Source organism: Gobio gobio (genome assembly GCF_949357685.1).
Source record: "Gobio gobio genome assembly, chromosome: 20".
In the NCBI taxonomy this organism is placed as follows: Eukaryota; Metazoa; Chordata; class Actinopteri; order Cypriniformes; family Gobionidae; genus Gobio; species Gobio gobio.
The window spans coordinates 22,327,235-22,348,846 of NC_137113.1; the positions used below are offsets into that span (position 1 = coordinate 22,327,235).

At 40.3% G+C, this 21,612-nt stretch overlaps 1 protein-coding gene across 3 annotated transcripts in view; it reads right to left on the reverse strand.

Moving 5' to 3' along the window:
• The window catches only part of nrxn1a (neurexin 1a), a gene marked incomplete at its 5' end in the record, with an annotated part of 214,886 nt that overhangs the window by 101,695 nt on the left and 91,579 nt on the right, over positions 1 to 21,612 (reverse strand). For all 3 annotated transcript variants that reach the window (XM_079846107.1, XM_079846106.1, XM_079846108.1), the window contains one exon: positions 15,220 to 15,603. In XM_079846107.1, the coding sequence (XP_079702233.1) occupies positions 15,220 to 15,603 (384 nt within the window). The remainder of the gene's footprint in view (positions 1 to 15,219; positions 15,604 to 21,612) is intronic.

The window sequence follows — 21,612 nt, forward strand, 5'->3', positions numbered from 1 at the left end:
TTCAAATGAAGAAACATGCTAGCAAAACAGCATGGAGACGGAACAGAGGAAGGACGGGAAATAACAGCATTGAAGGAGTGATCGGCAGAGCTCAGCTGTCCACAAATTGAGACATACAAATGGGTTTTTCTTCAACTAGGCACTTTTGGACCCTGTGGGCTTAAAATAACTCTATTAAAACACACTTTGACTAGTTTAATATATCTACTAACAATGCCCAACAGTGTTTATGAATGCATGAAAGGAAAAGTATGCAATTTTTGTCCATTTTCTGAAACGTCATGAATATTTCCATCATAATGTCACTTCCACCACATATAAAATTATGTGTTGTGTGTAATTGCATTCTGATGAAAATGATGGTCATGGACATTTTTTACATTTTAGGAATAAAATGGTCAATTTGACTCCTAACATTTTTTACATCCTTAATACACATAATTAAATAAAATATCAGCACAATAAAAATGTTCTGTTCACAATAGGTATTTACTTTGATTGTTTCATATTTAATATCTGACATAATTGCCAATTTGATAACCAAGTACATAAAAATGTAGCTGTCAAATTGATTAATCGGGATTAATCGATTAAAGTTTGTGTTTAAATATGTGTGTACTGTGTATAATTATGTATATATATATATATATATATATATATATATATATATATATATATATATATATATATATATATATATATATATATATAATTACACAGTACACACACATATATTATGTAAACACAAACTTTTATTTTGATTAATCAATTTGACAGCACAAAAAATATATATTTATGGAAATTATGTCAAGACTGGCACAATTCATGTAAAAATATTAATATCTATTTACACACAAACATTATAATTGTTAACAATTATTTCACTGCTTGTTTAGATCATAATAGCTTTTCATATTTATGTTTGAAAGTCAATGTAAAATAACTAAATCTTTACATAAGGCATTTGAAAAGTAGCAAAAACAACTGATAAAGGAATGGATTTAATGTAACCTTCATATAACAAAAAGAAAAAAAGTTTGAATCTTAGTATTATACTGCTCATAGCTGTAGAATGGCTTCAGTTTCTCTTTTCAGATGACACAGATCTCTCAATTAAGGGCAATCTTGTCACAACAAGCGCTGACCAGTCACAAAAGCTCATCAAACTGCCGCTCTCCTGGTCTGTAATGAGAGAGACGGAACTGGAGGACCGCAGGTAGAAAGGAGTGTACATGGCTGGTCACTCTCTCCATCTGCCCCTCCATCTGTTGCTACTTTCATTTAGTGCTCGGTGCTGTCCAACTCCTCTGATATGCAGGATCAGCCCAACACATGCAAATGGAGACACTGTTATGCAGGAATAAATACCTCATCCGTCTCTGTCTTTCCCTCTCCATCAGGCTACCACAAAATCTCACATAAAGCACTTTCTACTCTCTCTCAGACAACAAATAAAGAAATAAAGAAATAAAATAAAATAGGGCTGTCAGTCCATTAAAAATTTTATCTAATAAATTACATGATGTGGCAATCAATTAATTGGCCTAATCATAATTAATCACATAGTGTGTGTAGTGTTTAGTATCATTGATATACTATAGTTTTTGTTAATATTTTAAATTAGAATTTGTTTTTATTGGATTTCATTTCAGTTAATGTTTAATTTATTTGAGGTAATACATTTTTTTTCCCATAGTGTTTTTCCACAGTCATTCTACTAACTATGCACAACTCTGCAACTACATGTCAACGAACTACTAATACTCGAATGTATAGGGTGTGAACCTACACTGGTCTCACGGTTCGGTTCGATTACGATTATCACGCCATCGATTCGGTTCGGTTCGATATCACGTTGCACTGCATCCTCATGTATACAATTTTGTCAGTCAGTTATATGAACTGAACCTTTAATTTTACCTGCTCAAAGAAAACACGCTTCTTGAATGTATCAAACAAAACTCAAGTCTGGGCACAGAAGACAACAGGAGTGTTTAGAATAAATACACAATATACTAAAAGCCACTTCAGGAGGTGGTCTGGGCCGCATTACAGTGAAAACTAAAGTCGAAATGAATCTGGTTGTTGAAACATTTTACTCCTCCCAACAATGCTAAAAAACAAACGTGGGAGAGCGTTATGGGCTATATCACATGTTATAGCCAGATATGACAGCGCTACTAAAGCATGCATCGCCGCAGACGAGCAGCTGCATATCTCTTCATCAAGCTAACGCACAAACTACCGCAAATAAAACCGAAAGCAAGTCGCAGGTGCTCAACAAACAATCATATTCATTAAAAGTAAAGAAACTGAATGATCTTACCAGTGCTGTTGCCGCACACTCTCCTGTTGCGGTCATTGATTTTGAAATTAGCTGATGGTTAATAAAATGCAGCTCACATCTGTTGTTTACGGTGACATGAGCTCCAATAAATCTGCATATAGTGCGGGAATTGTAGATCGAATTTATATCCGTTTTGCGGAGATACATTTATGTGACCAAATGTAAATTAAATGATAAATCAGATAGGTATCTGATCTGTAAAAACGCATGAAGTGACCAGGTGTAAACAGGCCCTTTAAGAACTCTAATCTAATTTGATCCATATTTGGCTGAGCTGGGTCCATCTTGGCACTGACAGGCGTTAACAGCTCACTATGAAATCGGCTGACGTGGTTTCTCAAGTTAGTGGTATTACCCCATGCACATTTTATTTGTGCGTGCCATGATTAACACACAGCGCATGTCTTCTCCAGGTCGTGCTTACCAGGTTGTTCATAAAAGCCGAAATGAGCCCAGATGTCGGCTTTTAAAGTAGCTGGAGCATTTTTAATTACTCGCACTCGCCTCCCTCTGCCATTGTATGCTACCACAACAACGCATGTGTGTGACAAATGTTGGCAGAAAAGCGTCAGTACATTATAATCAGTTATGGTCTATTATGAACCTATACCAAATCGTCCTCGTCTGCATCACGATGCATCGAAGAAACAAATAATTTCGACACCCCTACTCGAATGACTAGTAGTTGACATGTAGTTGCAAAGTTACTTATAGTTAGGTAAATGTGACCCTTTACCACAAAACCAGTCATAAGGGTATTTTTTTTTTTATTTATTGAGATTTATTCATCATCAGAAAGCTGAATAAATAAGCTTTCCATTGATGTATGGTTTGTAAGGACAATATTTGGCTGAGATCCAACTATTTAAAAAAATCTGGAATCTGAGGGTGCAAAAAAAAAATCTAAATATTGAGAAATTTGCCTTTAAAGTTGTCCAAAAGAAGTCCTTAGCAATGCATATTACTACTAACAATAATAACTTTGTGACATTTTTATGGTAGGACATTTACACAATATCTTCATGGAACATGATATTTACTTAATATCCTAATGATTTTTGGCATAAAAGGTAGTTTGGCATTTGATAGTTTTAGTTATTAATAGTCCTGACCCAAACAGCAATATTTACAGAAAAAAAAATAAGAAAAAATGTAAACAAATCAAAAGACATTAATGTGAACATTTTATTTGTAGAATACAATTATGACTTGCTAATTTCTAGTATTTCATGTAGTCTTTATATGCACAATTAAATAATATTTGCACAATTTTAATTGGCAATGACATGCAATAAAAATTTTCCATTCACAAGTGCTATTTAGATAACTTTTTTCTTCTTTTTTTTACACTTGGAGTACACACTCTACAATAGTTTGTGAACTGACAGCCCTGAAAAAAGCGCCTTTTTCAAATTCATTTTGCTATTTTATTCATAGTGATAGCAGAAAAAGAACTGGAAATGGTGCAGTTAAGGGAGAACAGGATTGGGAAATGACAAGCCAGACTCAAACTTGCATCACCACCTGCATGAGTGCTCAACATGTCAAAGTGCATTCAATCATTCCTAGGCCACGCCTTCAACTTACATTCACAAACATGCAAAAGCCCTAAACTGCCTTAATCTGAATACACACTCCCTGATTTGCGATGTTCTTGGAGTTTAGCTCGCTAGGTGACATCCAGAGAGTCAGCAATCACATGGTGGAGCCGCAGGCCCTCCGCGCTAGAATACTGCAGCGCACAGGAGCTATAGTTGCCACAGGGATTAGGGAAATGTATGTTCAACAATCATGATAAACAGGATGAGTTGGCTCAGAGGCATCATACATTATTCAGGTTTGCTCGTGGTGAGTTCCCGCATGCCGATGGAACCTTCACCGTAAATGCATGTTACAATTCTTCTGCACGCAACACGACACCTCATGAAGTGTAAAAGCTCGCAGCGGCCGGGGCAATGAAACAAATACTGACTTGGGAATCAACATGAACGACCTGCCAACCGTGCAATCAAGCAGGTGTGGCTGAGGGAAATAAAAGTGAAGTCTGTTATGGCTCGACTGTTTGAACCCGCTTGTAGCACATCCAAACAAAACCAGTGCTGTAGGGTAAAACTCTGTTTGCGGAACTATCAGGTACGGAGGGATGAGCAGAGGTTACGCTCAAGTTTTGTCACTGTAAGTGCCCATTAGGACCCTTGGAGAAATGATAGGAAATTAGGGCAGATGTTATTCTGGGGCATTTATTTTTCTTTGATGCTTTGTTCAAGTAAGTTGAGCACTGAGAGCAGCTGGATGGTTATGGATTTATGCTCTGAGATTATTTAACTTCACAGCTGGGCAGGGCCAACTGTGAACGTAACCACATGCTCAGAGAACTTTTGTTTTGTTTTTTGTTGCTCACCCTAACTCACCCTTTCTCCATCTGCTGGTGGGGTTCATTTTCTTAGTCCCCCTCCCCCCTTTTTCACGAAAATGTCCCGTAAAAAAAGTAAACAATTTTTGTCATTTCATATTCATTAATTTTGTCAGTTTTACTCTGACTGAAATAACAGAATTATAAAATAATAATTTGAAATTAAATATACATCAGTATAATTGAAATGAGCTGGATGATGACATCACTGTTTTCTCCAGAGCTGCTTTATAGATCAATTGAACTATTTCCACAATTAAAGAACTTTATGCAGTTACTGAACTGAAATGAATCAACACTAAACTGACTATAATTCTGGTTGCATCATTGAATACATATTGAATCATATCACTGTAATTCTGCTTTGAAACAACCTGTATTGTATTAATCGCTATACAAATAAAGGTGACTTGACTATAATAAAATAAAAAATAAAAATATTATAGTAGACCTCGTTTTAAACAACAAAAAAGTAAATAATGTTTACATTTCAGTGTACGTAGTGTAGTAGAATTATCATAAAATCATTTTAAATTAAATCTACTTATCTGATAAAATTTGCACAGTTACTGAACTGAAATGAATCAACACTAAACTGACTAAAATTCTGGTTGCATCATTGAATAAATAATGAATCATATCACTGTAATTCTGCTTTGAAACAACCTGTATTGTATTAATCGCTATACAAATAAAGGTGACTTGACTATAATAAAAAAAAAATAAAAAAATTATTATAGTAGACCTCGTTTTAAACAACAAAAAAAGTAAATAATGTTTACATTTCAGTGTACGTAGTGTAGTAGAATTATCATAAAATCATTTTAAATTAAATCTACTTATCTAATAAAATTTACACAGTTACTGAACTGAAATGAATCAACACTAAACTGACTATAATTCTGGTTGCATCATTGAATAAATATTGAATCATATCACTGTAATTCTGCTTTGAAACAACCTGTATTGTATTAATCGCTATACAAATAAAGGTGACTTGACTATAATAATAAAAAAATTTTTTTATTATAGTAGACCTCGTTTTAAACAACAAAAAAAGTAAATAATGTTTACATTTCAGTGTACGTAGTGTAGTAGAATTATCATAAAATCATTTTAAATTAAATCTACTTATCTGATAAAATTTGCACAATTACTGAACTGAAATGAATCAACACTAAACTGACTATAATTCTGGTTGCATCATTGAATAAATATTGAATCATATCACTGTAATTCTGCGTTGAAACAACCTGTATTGTATTAATCGCTATACAAATAAAGGTGACTTGACTTGATATAATAAAACAAATAAAAAATGTATTATAGTAGACCTCGTTTTAAACAACAAAAAAAGTAAATAATGTTTACATTTCGGTGTACGTAGTGTAGTAGAATTATCATAAAATCATTTTAAATTAAATCTACTTATCTAATAAAATAAAATGTAAAAATAACATTACATTTATTTTAGTAGACAACACGATAAACAAAAAAATCCTTAACATTTTAAATGTTACTTTTATGCCTTTCAATTTTTGATTGTCATATTCATATTTTACTCTGACTAAAATACACAGTATATAATTATCTTAGAATCATTTGAAATTAAACATATAAATACATACAAATATATATATATATATATATATATATATATATATATATATATATATATATATATATATATATATATATATATATATATATAGTTCCCTTTCAGTCGGTCACGTTCGGCGTACGTCGGAACTGACCGACGAATAGAGTGCCGAAGTAATGACGTCACTTTGTAGGCCAAAACGCGGAAGTGAGTTAGCATTTTAGCCCTATGGGTTCCCTCGCCCTAAAGTCTATGGGTTTTTTGAATGGGTTTTTGCTAAATCGCCTGAAATAAGGTCTGTGGTTAACAAAGCCTCTATATATTTTCACGTTTTAATCTATGACATAAAACACACTAGTTATAACCTGCTTGTGATTTTTTAAGACTTTATTGTGTCTTAAAAACGGTGGTTGCTAACAAGTTGCTAAAAGGGACTACATCCTTTGGCGGGGACTTTAGACGTCATCGTGACAAACAGGCAATCTCTCACTAGCCCGCGTTTCAGCCAGGTTTCAGCCTTATGAAGAACTTATGTGGCGTGAATAAATCACGCTATTCGCGCAAAGTTGGATGCTTGAACATTTGGAGTTTACTCTCTTCACGTTTGTCTCGTTGAGAAATGGCTGACATGGGCTGTGTTTACACGTCTTTTTGTGTTAAAATCTACTGTTAATGTGTGACAAAACTTAGTTTTAAGACTTTTTCAGTCGATAATGTAGTTGTTTAAAGCTCAAATCTGTGGTTTATTTATAAGAAGAGTGACTATTTAAACATTTTATCTGGTGTTATCGGAGTTGTGAGCTCCAGTGAGTCAGCGGCGGTCAGCGCTTGTTTAGCCGGCGAGAGTTGACTTTCCTCGGCTAGTCCTTCTGACGTCTGCCGCTGGCTCTGATGTCTCGGTGGCGTCTCCAGCTATAATTAGTCTTGTGGAGATTTAACGGCCCATATTTGCTCTCATGGATCTATAATTTGTTCCCTGGCAAATCGTTTAGGCTGAGGACAAAGAGAAGTTTCATTACTTGTTTATTTTTAGGCTATAACTGTACGTTACCGTTGTAAGTTATCCGACTAGCACTGACTTTGAATGTTTGACTGAATTGTTTGCTTTATTTCATGTGTAGCTTATTATACGTTTTGAATTATTGATCATACATAAACTTGCATTTAACAAAAAGAGACTGGGTTGTGTTTCATGTCATTTAATGTTATCACAGTGATAATCATATTGTCTGAAAAAACATTAACAAAAGATAAATCTCAGAGAGGCACGCATAAACAAAATTAGTTTCTAACATTTTTGGAAAAAACGAATGGGCAATATTTCTCATGAAAAAGTGGATAAGTGTTCATACACAGCGCAGATCATAATGAGCGAGCGTGCTTTTAAATAAAGTTTGAGGAAGCTTGATGATGACGTTGATCCGCGACCATGGTGTGCTGTAGTCCGTTTATAGCCTACCGTTAGCATTTTATATCTGACGGCTTTATATGGGTTTCAAAATGTATACATTTTGGATTAACTTGTAAATATTATCTTGGTAGACAAAACGTGTAAGGGTCATTACTCTTTGTTGAACACAGATCTTATTTTTTGCGATTTTCCAAAAGTCTATGGGGAAAATGAATGGCTTTTTGATCGAGGGAACCCATGCACCGCTAACTTCCGGGTTGGCCTACAAAGTGACGTCATTACTTCGGCACTCTATTGGGATCTGTTTCCAGAGACCAACCTACTTCGAGTGATTAAAACGAGCCAATGGACATTGGCATGCGGTTCACACATTCCACGCACCGCCCCGCAGGGCGGGTATAAATACGGAAGTGGAATACCGCATGCCGTGTGCCGTCTCGCGCCGGCTGATAGTGGTGGTTGTCACGGCAACCCAGCGCGTCACTCGGCGCTCTGATGCGAGGTCGAGACTATGAAACCTCAAACAGGGTTGAGTCCCTTCACTTATTCCCCGATCTAGTTTCTTTTCTGGGGCTCCAGAAAAGGATTACTTTGGCTAATAAGCGCTGGTGACCTGAGGATTACAGTGGGGCTTCCCCGCCGAGTACATCTCTTCGGGCCCCCGCTCCTCTATCGCATCACGAGCGTGCTGAGACTTTGTTTGTGGGTGGTTCATGTTCTCTCACGAGAACATGACCACGTCGGCACGTTGTTCACCTTGCTCTTTCATAGGGGCTGGATTGTTCAGCGCGCCGTGTGCCGTCAAGTCTGACGGCCACGCTCATTGTCTCACATGCCTGCTGGTAGCTTACAGATGGGTTTGTTGGTCCTTTAAAAAAAAAAAAAAAAAAAAAAGGGATCTAGCGTTTCATTTGGCGCTCTGGCGGAGGACAGATGTCAATTGCTGCATCGGGGAGAGGGCTGTTATGCGCTGGAAATGATAATGCTGAGTTTCCCACTATAATGGTGTGTGCTCATGCTGAATCAGATTCAGAGTTGACAGCAATGCTTTCCAGGGTGGCTGCCCGGATGTGCATTGGAAAAATTTAACAGCATGGAACTATTTGGTGTCAAAATATGGAACACCAAAAGGGCCATAACCTGTATAAGTTTTTCCCTCTCTCACTGCCCTCTGTCCTGCATGCATGAGGGTAGTCCCGACCCAGGGGTTATGCAGGAACTGCGTGCGGTGATGGACCTCGCTCTCCGGAGTGACGAAAGTCACTGCACGCTCCCTGGGTCAGGCGATGTCCACACCAGTGGTCCAGGAAGCTGGGGCTAAACCTGGCAGATATGCGTGAGCCCGACGAAGTTTGGTCCCTCATCGCCCCTGTCTGTCAGGCTGGCCTCTTCGGCGACGCCAACGAGAACTTCGCCCAGCAGTTCTTGGTGGCCCAGAAGCGGATGGAGGTGGCTAAAAAAAAAAAAAAAAAAAAAACCTGCCCCGACGACCAGCTGCTGCCTACACCCAGTCGTCGGCCGCAGCACCTCCATCTGCTTGTCGCCGAGGGCGCCACCCTGCACCCTCCACCCAGGCAGCAGGTGGCCGGGCGCAAGGGAGGTGCCCAACCCGTCCAGGGTCCCGCGAGCCTGCTAGCAAGCACAAGGGCAAGCGACCCTGAAACGGGCAGCCCAGCGAGAGAGGAATTGTTCGGGGAGACGGTGTCCGCACCCCTCCCTCCCCCGGAGGAGGACCGGGGGGGAGAATATATATTTTTTGGTTTCGGTCCTGCCGCTGGCTCCCCGGAGTCCACATTCTCAGAGCAGTTCTTCCCTCCCTGAGCCCAGAGAGGGACAGGTTGGCAGTGTGCGACGCCCCCGGGCCTTGCCACTCCTTTCCTCCCCTCTCACCCCTCGCCAGGGGGCAGCAGATTGGGCACCGAGGACGCCCCCGGGCCTTCTCACCCACTCTCTGCCCCACCTGGAGTATTCAGGCAACACTCCGGGCCGCCTCCGGGCCTCCCGAGTCGGGTCTGAATACTCCACCTCGCTGCCTCACCCCGGGTACGTCTGTGGTGCCGTTGGTCCCGCTAGTTCGGTCTCTGGGGGCCTGGTTAGGTCTCCCCAGGCCGTCTCGCTGGCTCATCCGTACCATCAGACTCGGCTTTGCGATTCAATTCGCACGCCGGCCTCCCAAGTACAGGGGCATCCTCTTCACCTCCGTGCGGAGCAGCGATGCCCATGTCTTGCGGTCCGAGATCGATGTCCTGCTGGCGAAGGGCACGATCGTGCCGGTTCCTCCTGCCGATATGAGGTCGGGGTTCTACAGCCCCTACTTCATTGTACCCAAGAAAGGGGGTGGGTTAAGGCCAATCTTGGACCTGCACATTCTGAATCGGGCCCTGCACAAGCTCCCGTTCAAAATGTTAACACAGAAACGCATTTTCCAATGCATCCGTCCCCGAGATTGGTTCGCAGCGATCGACCTGAAGGACGGGTACTTTCATGTCTCTATCCATCCTCGACACAGACCGTTCCTACGCTTTGCGTTCGAGGGGAAGGCATATCAGTACAAAGTCTTGCCCTTCGGGCTGTCCCTGTCGCCTTGTGTCTTCACGAAGGTCGTTGAGGCAGCCATTGTTCCGCTCAGAGAACGCAGCTTTCGCTTACTCAACTATCGCGACGACTGGCTTAGACTCGCCCGGTCTCGGGAGCAGTTGTGCGAACACAGGGACATGGTGCTCAGTCACCTCAGCCCGTTGGGACTTCGGGTCAACCGAGAGAAGAGCAAACTCTGCCCCGCGCAGAGGATCTCTTATCTCGGTATGGAGCTGGATTCGGTCAGCCGGACAGCGCACCTCACTCCAGAGCGCGTCTGGTCAGTGTTGAACTGCTTGAATACGTTCAAAGGCAGGACAGCGGTCCCACTGAAATTCTTTCAGAGGCTCCTGGGGCATATGGCATCTGCAGCCGCGATAACGCCGCTCGGATTGCTTCATATGAGATCGCTTCAACGCTGGTTGCACGACCGAGTCCCGAGATGGGCGTGGCAGAGCGGTCAGTACCAGGTCTTTGTTACTCCTTACTGTCGCCAAACCTTCAGTCCGTGGTCAGACCCCTCGTTTCTCTGGGCCGGAGTGTCTCTAGAACAGGTGTCGAGGCATGCTGTGGTTTTCACTGATGCCTCATCCACGGGCTGGGGGGCCACGTACAACGGGCACGCAGTTTTGGGTCTGTGGACGGGGCCCCAACTGCGTTGGCATATCAATTGCCTAGAGTTACTGGCGGTACGTCTTGCCCTGGCCCGGTTCAAGAAGCCGCTTCGGGGCAAGCACGTACTGGTCCATTCGGACAGCACTGCGGCCGCTGCGTACATCAACCGTCAGGGTGGTCTATGCTCCCGTTGCATGCTCCGGCTCGCCCGCCATCTCCTCCTGTGAAGTCAGAAGTTTGTGAGGTCACTTCGTGCCATTCACATCCCATGTGCGCTGAACCAGACAGCCAACGAGCTCTCTCGCCAGTCGACACCTTGGGGCAAATGGCGACTCCACCCCCGGAGCGTCCAGCTGATATGGGTCCACTTCGGAGTTGCACAGGTAGACCTGTTCGCTTCTCCGGACTCAACCCATTGCCAGTGGTACTACTCCCTGACCGGAGGTACCTTAGGCACAGATGCACTGGCGCACAGCTGGCCCCGGGACCTACGCAAATATGCGTTTCCCCCTGTGAGCCTTCTCGCACAGACACTGTGCAAGGTCAGGGAGGTCTTGTTAGTTGCACCCTACTGGCCCAACCGGACCTGGTTCCCAGAACTCACACTCCTCGTGATAGCCCCTCCCTGGCCGATCCCCCTGAGGAAGGACCTGCTTTCTCAGGGGCAGGGCACTCTATGGCACCCGCGTTCAGACCATGTCTCCATGTCTCCATGTCTGGTCCCTGGACGGGACGCGGAGGTTCTAGGTGGCCTACCACAAGCAGTGGTAGACACCATCGCTTCAGCTAGAGCCCCCTCTATGAGGCGCCTCTACTCTCTGAAGTGGAACCTGTTCGTCGAGTGGTGCTCTTCCCACCAGGAAGACCCCCCGAAGGTGTTCGATTAACGTTGTGCTTTCCTTCCTGCAGGATGGGCTGGAGCGAAGGTTGTCTCCCTCCACCCTCAAAGTATACGTAGCAGCAATAGCGGCGTATCACGATGCAGTAGACGGTAAATCCTTAGGTAAGCACGACTTAATCGTCAGGTTCCTCAGAGGTGCGAGGAGACTAAATCCTCCTCGTTCTACCTCGTTACCCTCTAGCCCCGTGTCTTTCCCTCGACAGAGCTTCCTCTGTCGTCTCTGGGTGTGTTCTTCCCCCCCTGGAACCAGGTTGGGTCCACTCCAGAGACTGCCATTTGTTGCACTACCCTGTTAGGTTAGTCCTTATGTGTATTCCACCTCTCCTTCCATTGAAGGACATGGCTCCGCAGCGTACCATCTCCCGAGACGGGCACGCTTTCCCAGCGTTATCCAATAGTCACACTGAGTGGGTCTTGCAGGAAAAGCAGTGACTGTCCTTCCCTGCCCGGAGCCCTGACTCCCACTCTAACATAGGAGTGGTCCAGTGCCCTCAAGCAGGACGCTGGAAGGGCCAGCCTCCTGGCATGTTGGTAGGGATCCCAATTCGTCGGTCAGTTCCGACGTACGTCGAACGTGACTGACTGAAAGGGAACGTCTCGGTTACGTATGTAACCCTCGTTCCCTGAAGGAGGGAACGGAGACGTACGTCCCGTCGCCAGGGGCTGTGCTTCAGCTGAAGGCTGAGTCACTTATCTCGGCTCCTCAGTTGAAAAGCAATGATGCGGTATTCCACTTCCGTATTTATACCCGCGCTGCGGGGTGGTGCGTGGAATGTGTGGACCGCATGCCAATGTCCATTGGCTCGTTTTAATCACTCGAAGTAGGTCGGTCTCTGGAAACAGATCCCAATTCGTCGGTCAGTTCCGACGTACGTCTCCGTTCCCTCCTTCAGGGAACGAGGGTTACATACGTAACCGAGACGTTTTTTTTTGTGAAAAATTTATAAACATTTATTTATTTAAACATTTAAACATCCAATCATATAAAACAAGTGAAAACTGAAAAAAAGCAATAGAATGAGTATTCTAGAGTATTAACTACCTTTAAGAAGTTGAACTGTGAACTCTTCATGCTTTATTGCTTTAGGCTAGCATGTTGTTATGTCAAAGAAGAGTAACACATTCAGACTAGCACTCAAGATCATCTGTGCATTCGCTTCACTATCTGTGCAGTTGTTATAGTATCTTGTGTATATAATGGATATATTTATACACCGGTGTTCAGCTCTATTTCATTTAAAGCAGATCAATCCCCCAACATGCTGTAATTAGATCATTTCAATCAATTCTTTTGGCATTTATTTTCTTCTAAAACCATTTTACAGCATAACCATTTTATCTTACCGTTATCTTTGCCTCATCATATTTTAAGAATGTTTTAATTAAAAGTGTTTAATTATTGTCATTAAGCATCTTTGCTATCTCATCTTCATTATCACGACACATGAAAAAAAACAACCTTTGTTAAACATTTCCATTAGTAATTTTGCTGACGAGATTAATACTGACGCCTGTCTCTTTTTGTCTCTCTGTCTTTCTCTGTGTGTCTTTCTCTTCTCATTTCTCCCTTTTAGCAATGCACAAAAAGATGTTTTCTGTGACTGGAATCTTATAAATGTGCATCTGGAGGAAGCCGGCAACACCCTATAAAACTGCACCAGACTGCACCATTATCTTTCTGATGGCTGTTCGTGGTGAAATTCGCTTGGTTGATGACAAAGCAACCCATCTTTGATGGGTTAATTGACCGAATCATTTCCATAATTCCTGCACAGAGCTTCAACAATGCGCATATAATTGATTGTTATTTTCCCACAGTAGCGGCTTTGCTGCAGGGTGATATCAGTGTCCAGACAACAGCAACAAGCTTAAGAGAGATGCTCTTCCATTAAAGAATTAGCCACTATAGCTTAAAGCACTTCACCGAGGCCTGCCAGAATATAAGGAGGCATCTATGAGGGGTGGAAGTGCATAACTGGATGTGGACTTAGAGCTCCCGCTGACTCCCTTTTTAACAGGGAGGGGGTGAACGCTGGTCGCTTTGTTCATCTGGAAAAACAACAGAATTAAAATTCTGCTAGGGATGGAGACAAAAGGCAAAAACATAATCCATGCTTGAGTGGCTCTCTCTTGAAGATGACATGGACTGAAGAGAAACACAATTACCACGGTAACAGTAACGTCAGCTCAGCTGCAGTTTCTGCCTCACTGTCAAGGATGAGCTGACAAAGAGAGATATTTTTCTATGCTAAGGCCGAGGCAACAAAGCGGTGAATGTCGAACATAATGGACAGAATGACTCTGAATGAGTGGCACGTTTTTACACGTCATAGGAGAAAGAATGAGTGTACCGATCTTTCATAGAAGCAGGGATGCTGCCTAACAACTCGTCGTCCTATTACTTCGGTCCTCGCTGAAAATGAAACCACGCACTTAGCAACAAAATCCCAGCTAATGAGAACATATGTGATGTTTGTCCCCAAAAAGTATTTGGTTATTTAAGCCACACTTCAAAATGTCTTATATTAAAAAACAAAATATCAAACCAAGTGGCATTGATTTGATGGAAATATAGTGCACTTTTAAAGCAAATATTTAATAATTAAAAAAAAACAAGGAAAGGAAAGAAACAAACTTATTAGGTTTAAAAAAGACAGCAAGAAATAGAAATGAAATCAATACAAAATTAAGCAGAAAGAATAAAAAAATACTTTTTATCTAATTTAATTTGATATAATACAATGAAATTCATACATTGTAAGTGTGGCTTAGGTGGCCAAAAATGATCAAATATTTTGGGGGACATAAAAAAACCCAGAAGACTAATTCGCCACTGGTTCCCTCAAGATTTTAGTATGGGGTTTTATAATGGGGTTTTTATGGTTTTAAAGTAAAATAAAGCCTGTGGTAAGCATTACTTGACAATACTTTGATGATGTGTTTTAAAATGTAAACTGCACACATTCACACCCCAAACTGTCTTATCTAGCTTCTTAACTGCTTCAAAATACACATTTTCGGTTTGGGTGTGTGTAATGTTATAGAACAAAATGTCAAAGTATTGTCAAGTAGCACAGGCTTTCATAAATTGAAAAAACCCCATTATAAAACCCCATAGGAAAATCTTCAGGGAACCAGGGACGAATTAGTCTTGATCCCTGCACCACTTTATTATGTGAAGCTGGATTTAAGACCAATGAGATTTCACTGTGGGACTACCCAGCACAAAACAGCAAAAATAGAAGCCAAGCTTACATCAAAACTGTTGACAGTCATGGCTATCATGGAAAAGATTATCAAGTGACACAATGTATGACCAGACTCTAGACTCTACATGCAACATAGTGGTACTCACCTCTCTCACAGGAGCGACCTAGATAGCCCGTCCCTGAGCAGTCACACACATATCGGTTCCAGCCCTCTCTGCAGGTGCCGCTGTTAAGGCAGGGGTTGCTTAGACACTGTTTGGGAGGTTCCTTAGAGCAGGATGGCTTCACTCCGACTGCCCTCTGGGCCTCCGCTATCCGCCGGATGTCCTTACTCTGGCCGTCCATGAACAGATCTCGCACACAGCCCACATAGCCGTAGTTAAGGAGAGCGGTCCACACCTCCGTGGGGAAGATCAGACCGCCGCGGTCCTCTGGCAGGCCGCCCAGGTAGAGAATGTCATCCAAGTCCAGGATCTCACTCTCACCGGGAGCGTTGTAGGGAGTACGGATCGAGTTGACGGAAATGGTGCCTGTCAAAAAACCACAAGGAGCACATTTTATTTCGTTATCTTGATGTGTTAGATGCCATTTCAGCAACTTCTAAAAAGTTTGGCCCAGTTTTAATGAGAAATTATGTATGCAAATTATGGACTATGGAAATTAAACTCTTTAAGGCTATTGAAATTATCCTTCATTCTTTCCTTTGTAAATAAACCCCCCTTTGCTTTCAGAGCACACAATGTAGACGAAAATCTCTCAAATCTCTCAAAGTATATTTGAAATTATGTAGCTACTGTATATTCATGCTTAAGCTTGGAAGTTTGAAAGATGATTCCAGAGCAACACTTTGTCACCATTTGTCAGAACAGCGCCTATAGCATTGATTTGTCAGTTTTGCATTTGTAGGTATGTGTCGAGTATAAAATCGCTCTGCGGATGATCAAATCAGCTTGATGTAGATGTCAATAGGAAAAGTATGAGTTATGAACAAGACTGGTGCTAAAAAAAAGGGAGCCTGGGATAAAGGGATTGTGCCCTCGGCACAATTTTATATCTTTCGCATAATTCCTGCTTAAGGTAAAAGCACTTATTTCTTCTATTAAAGTTATTGGAATAGTTATTCAAAATGATTGTATATAACTCCCATTTGATTAATAATATAATATAATAATATAATTCATACAATTAATATAATATAATATGATAATATAGGGAATCGGTATGTATTAAAGTTCTCTGAAAATTACAGAACTTATTTTACACATTGTTGGAAATGGGGATCCATATGTGCACATGCTTTCATATTATCATCTGTTTTTGGGCTGTCTTAATATGACAGTGCAAACCCTTATACAAAGACAAAGATTCAAAAAACAGTCTCCATAGCAACAGCAGACAATATGTACTAGATTCACTAGATAGTCATCATTATCAAAAGGGCATATGATAGAATGAACACTCAGCCTTATTCATGTCTAATTTATTGCTTGTGACTGATTCAGTTCTCATAAATTATTTGTGAACACTTTCAAAGCATGTTTCTGTCCGCCCTCCTGTTTTATGGTTTACGTCTAAATACAGCTTTTACAACAGTAGTTAATATAAAGAGCGAAAACACAGGTGAGGTGAGCCTTTCATTCACTCTAAAAATGTTTAAACACTTTCACAAGTTCCATAATCACCCTCATTGTTTTCCTGGCGACTCCAACAAACAGGCATTTATACGCAGGCGGCAATTCAGAATTTTCCTTCTCATTTTCCACCACTGTGCACTGCCATTATTCACGCCTTGAAGGCAGTTACAAAAGAAAAAGCCATTACTGGCAAGATAGGAGAGAACAGGCAGGGATTAACGCAAAGCGCTGGCCACTGCTGAATCCTGTTTATTAGTGTCCAACACTCAGTCCAAACTCAATAAAAGGCGGCTTAGAATTAAAGATGCCGCCCTGTCAGTGCCAAAACCTTCTTTCTTTAGTGATAAAAATGCAGCTTCTGTTATAAAGGCAAAATTAGTGTGACTATAATCGAGGGGTCAGCTGGAGGTGGTACTGTAGGCATGCAACATGTTAAAGGCACAGTTTGCCCAAAAAAGAAAATTCTGTCATCAGCTACTCACCCTCATGTCATCCCAAACCTGTATTACTTTTTTTTTGGAACACACACACAAACACACACACACACACACACACACACACACACACACACACACATACACACACACATACACACACACATACACACACACACACACACACATTGGGTTTCAATGTTTTATGGGGATATTACATAGACATAATGCTTTTTTTTACTGTACAAACTGCATATTTTACCCATCACAGAAATCTTTCAGCATCATTTTCAAAAAACATCTCTTAGTATGATTTATAAGCTGTTTTCCTCATGGGGAGCAAAAAATGTCATGACATTTCGTCCTCATAATGTAAGGAAGGGGCGTCACTGGGCCCATTTTAGGAAGGCTTTAGTCCCCCTACAATTCCACCCAGCCCCCTAAATGTGTAATTGACTCCGTAATATGTACACTAATTCGTGATCGCCTCAGTTCCCTTTAAAACTCATATGAAACGGGCGTCAGGCTTCGACTCATCCCCGTATTTTAGTCTGCGTTATTTAGCGTGTTCTTCAATCCGTATAGCAGCGCCAGAAGCAGATGACAACAAGTGTGCATTTATTGATTGATTGTTATATCTGCATCTGTGTAGATTGCATTCTTTGTCATAAATGCAGTTTACATATGATGTGGGAGCAATTCAAGATGGTTTCCCATCCACTGTAAAATCTGTGCTTATTTATTTATTCATATTTTTGTGAAATTCCTTTCATCTAAATGGCATGAGGAAGTCACTTTGTGCTACTTTTTCCTACTCTTTTGCTATAGGCTACTTCATACTTAAAAATTTGTTATAATATTAATTCTATAATAAATCCAAATTTAAGCAAAACAGTGATAATGGCAAATGAGCTAATGAGTGGTCCTCTGCAGCCATCTATTGGTTTCATGCCATTTTCATGTTAAAAGTTTGTTTGTTTTCCACGAGGTGACAGAAATCCTCCACTCATTCATCTCCATGAATGAAAATGATCAATGTAGATCTTATTTAAAGTTAATTTTACAGCACAAATGTAGTTAAAAAATAATGTAAAAAATAATAATGGTTAAAACATTACATGTGTTGAAAAAAAAAAATATATATAAAAATGACCCACATATTGCTAATCTAGACAATTACAATAACATTTGTCTATATTCTTAATGAATATTAGCTGGTTATTTAAAATGATTAGAAATTAATTCAATATTCAGGCATTGACTTGATAGGTAGTGTATAACCTACTGAATTGTTCATGTCCACCCTAGGATACAAACAATATATTATTATTACTTCTTTTCTTTTTTTTTAATCATACCCTCATTGGGGACTGAGCCTCCCTAATATTGAAGTGATATATTGAAAATGTAGCCAATGTATGTTTTGGACCCCATTGACTTTAATATGGACAAAAACAATTCTTCAAAATATATTGTTTTGTGTGTGTTCAGCAGAAGGAAGAAAGTCATTCGGGTTTGGAACGGGTTTTGGAGGGTGAGTTAATTATGACAGACTTTTTATTTTGGGGTGAACAGTCACTTAAGTCAGTTTGCAAATGCTAACTTGGACTTTAAATGCCTCAAGAAATCTAAACAAACATTGGCTATATGGATTTTCATAATAAATCATCACAGAAAAAAAAAAAAAACAGGAGCTTTAGTGAGTATGTGCATTAAATGTGTGCCAAGCTCCAGTAAAGGATGTATTTGTTCTCAGATCTGTGATTTATTTTCATCATTAATGGCTATTGTGGGAATTGAATGAATGGCTGCAGTATCATTCTGCTATGCTTTCAGGTCTGTGATGTAGAGCTCTGGGCCTGAGCTTAGACTTGCGTCACATACCTCGAGAGGGAGAAAAATTCTCTTCGAGATTAAATTTGATTCCATAGACTGATTACGGCCTCCTGTATCTGACTCATTATTCCCAGGCACACCCAAACAAATGGGAGAAACATTAAACGGCTAGACATGGTGGCACAGAAAATCATAATTATGCTCCATGTAACTCATTCCCTGCCAAGTGTTTCAACAAATACAGAAAAATAGTGCTTTCCGTTCTATTCCGCTTGACACATTACTGCAGAGATGCCACTTATAACATGCTAACAGTGTTAGTAAATAAAGAATTTCATTTTCCTCTAAGCTTGTAATAAGACTGTATGGATTTGATGAGGCATAGCAGCACTACTTCTCCTCCTCTCGCACTCACACCCGCACACACACGCACACATTATCTAGTCCTGTGTTGCGCACTTGGCGACTGTACCCCTAAACAGCAGCCAAACATCTCCCCCGGGTCATCAGTAATGAGCATTCTCCATCATCTCGACTTCCATTCACTCTGTTCAGTGATTACATAGCACAGTCTAATGCTGGGCCCGGCATTACTTTATGTACACACACAGACACAAATACACACAGACTAGTGGAGTAGAGTGGATTTCTGAAAGAGGAGGCAAAGTCCCATTTGTCAAATGTAAATTCATGTTCTAGTTCCATGTGATGTTTACGTGGTTTCTGCTTGAAATGCTTATGGAATGGCATTAACCTTACATTATCAACAAACAATCAATTCTTTAATTTGTTGTATGCATCATATTAACATACTATTTATTAGGGATGTGCTTGAAGCCCAAATATTTTATTCAGAAAGGTACAAAAATAGTTTCAAAATGAATACCGAATTCTACTGAATACAAAATATAATACAAATATTGGTCGAACTAAAATATTGCATTGGTGAGTAACATTAAACTAAGACTATATACATAATTTCCACTTTTTGCTATTTCTATGCTAATGTTTTAAACTTTCCAGACAAAATATACAATATAATTGTTTGCATTATTCTATATTAATTCTATATTTTAATACTTAATACTTTTATTCAGAAAAAGTTACAATGTTTTAAAGGTTTTTATTTCAAATAAATGCTGCTCTTATCGACTTTTTATTCATCAAATAATCTTGAAAAATCAGTTTTCACAGAAATATGAAGCAGCACAACTGTTCTCAGCATTGATAAGAACTGAGCACCAAATCACCATATAAGAATGGTTTCTGAGAGATTATGTGACACTGAATACAAAAGATTATAACTCTGAAAATCCAGCTTGGTTTCCACAGGAATAATTTAAATCAATATAATGTGTCACAATATTACTGTAGTTTTGATTAAATAAATGCAGCCTTGGTGAGACTTGATAACATCTTTCAAAAACACTACTGTTCAAAAGGAAGTATATAAATTAAATAGAGTTGTCTAATAAGCTCTTCATTTAGTTTAGACACACTTCTGGTTTCAGCCCCGCCCACATCCAATTATTTGAATACAGATACACTAATTTGTCATGGCAAGAGATACAGACAGAGATGATGGCTTTAATGCACACCCCTATACTATTGATTTACTATTTTAAAACCAAGTCACATTAAAATCTCATCAAGTTTATGATTTTTTTTTTTTTCATTGATTCAAAAATAATTACAGTATTAAAAGCATAATTAATGAAGCTTGTTACTGGTAACTGATGTTTGGCTATTATTATTAATAGTCACCTTCTTTTTGGACCATTAGTCAACAAATCCTCTGTAAACACTGCCGGTCTCATGTCGGTGGCAGGCAGCTTTCATTTAACTGAGCTGAGTGGTCACTAAAACCCTCACTCATAGATCATCACTTCCAGTTCATTTCAATTCAATTCAGAAGTGACCAAAAGTGGTGATGTATGAGTGTGTGTGTTTACTTTGTACTTAGCCTGTCCATTTCCACCAGTTTGACCCATTCATTCAGGCCAATTTGTGGCCTGGCTGACTGCTGGACAGTGTCACTTTAGAAAAAGAAGTGGTTTATCCACCATACTTCATCTCATATTTCAGAATATCTCAGTATTGTTGATTATTCTCTCAACCTACTTTTTTTTGTGGAGGCACAAAAACAGCCCTGACGCACAAACTGTATATACGTGTACATATGTACGTTCTTATTAATAGATGCATATGCAAAGGCACAAATTTAAGTTTGCTTACATGCACGCAAAAACACCAGCATGCCCACACACACGCGCACACCCTGAACCAGGACGGCTGCCCATATATGATCAAACGGCTTGCGTAGGCAGCCAATTCACGCAGGCGGGAGAGTGACACAGCTCATTCTGCGGGCCTGAAATGCAAGGCCCCATCTGTCAATGGTGTTTCAGATTCCCATGAAATGCCACTAAGAAAAGGTTTATTCTCTCTTTCAAAATGTGCCTGAACTCACAATGACAGCTAGTGGATTGTGCAATGATAAAGCCTGGAGAACAAGATCAAATCGAGCCCTGTGAAAGAAAACGATGATTTGATGAAAAACACAATTTTAAACCGTGGAAAAAAAGACTTGCTCTCTTAACGGAACTGTATCCAATCCCAATTGAATACTGTATTG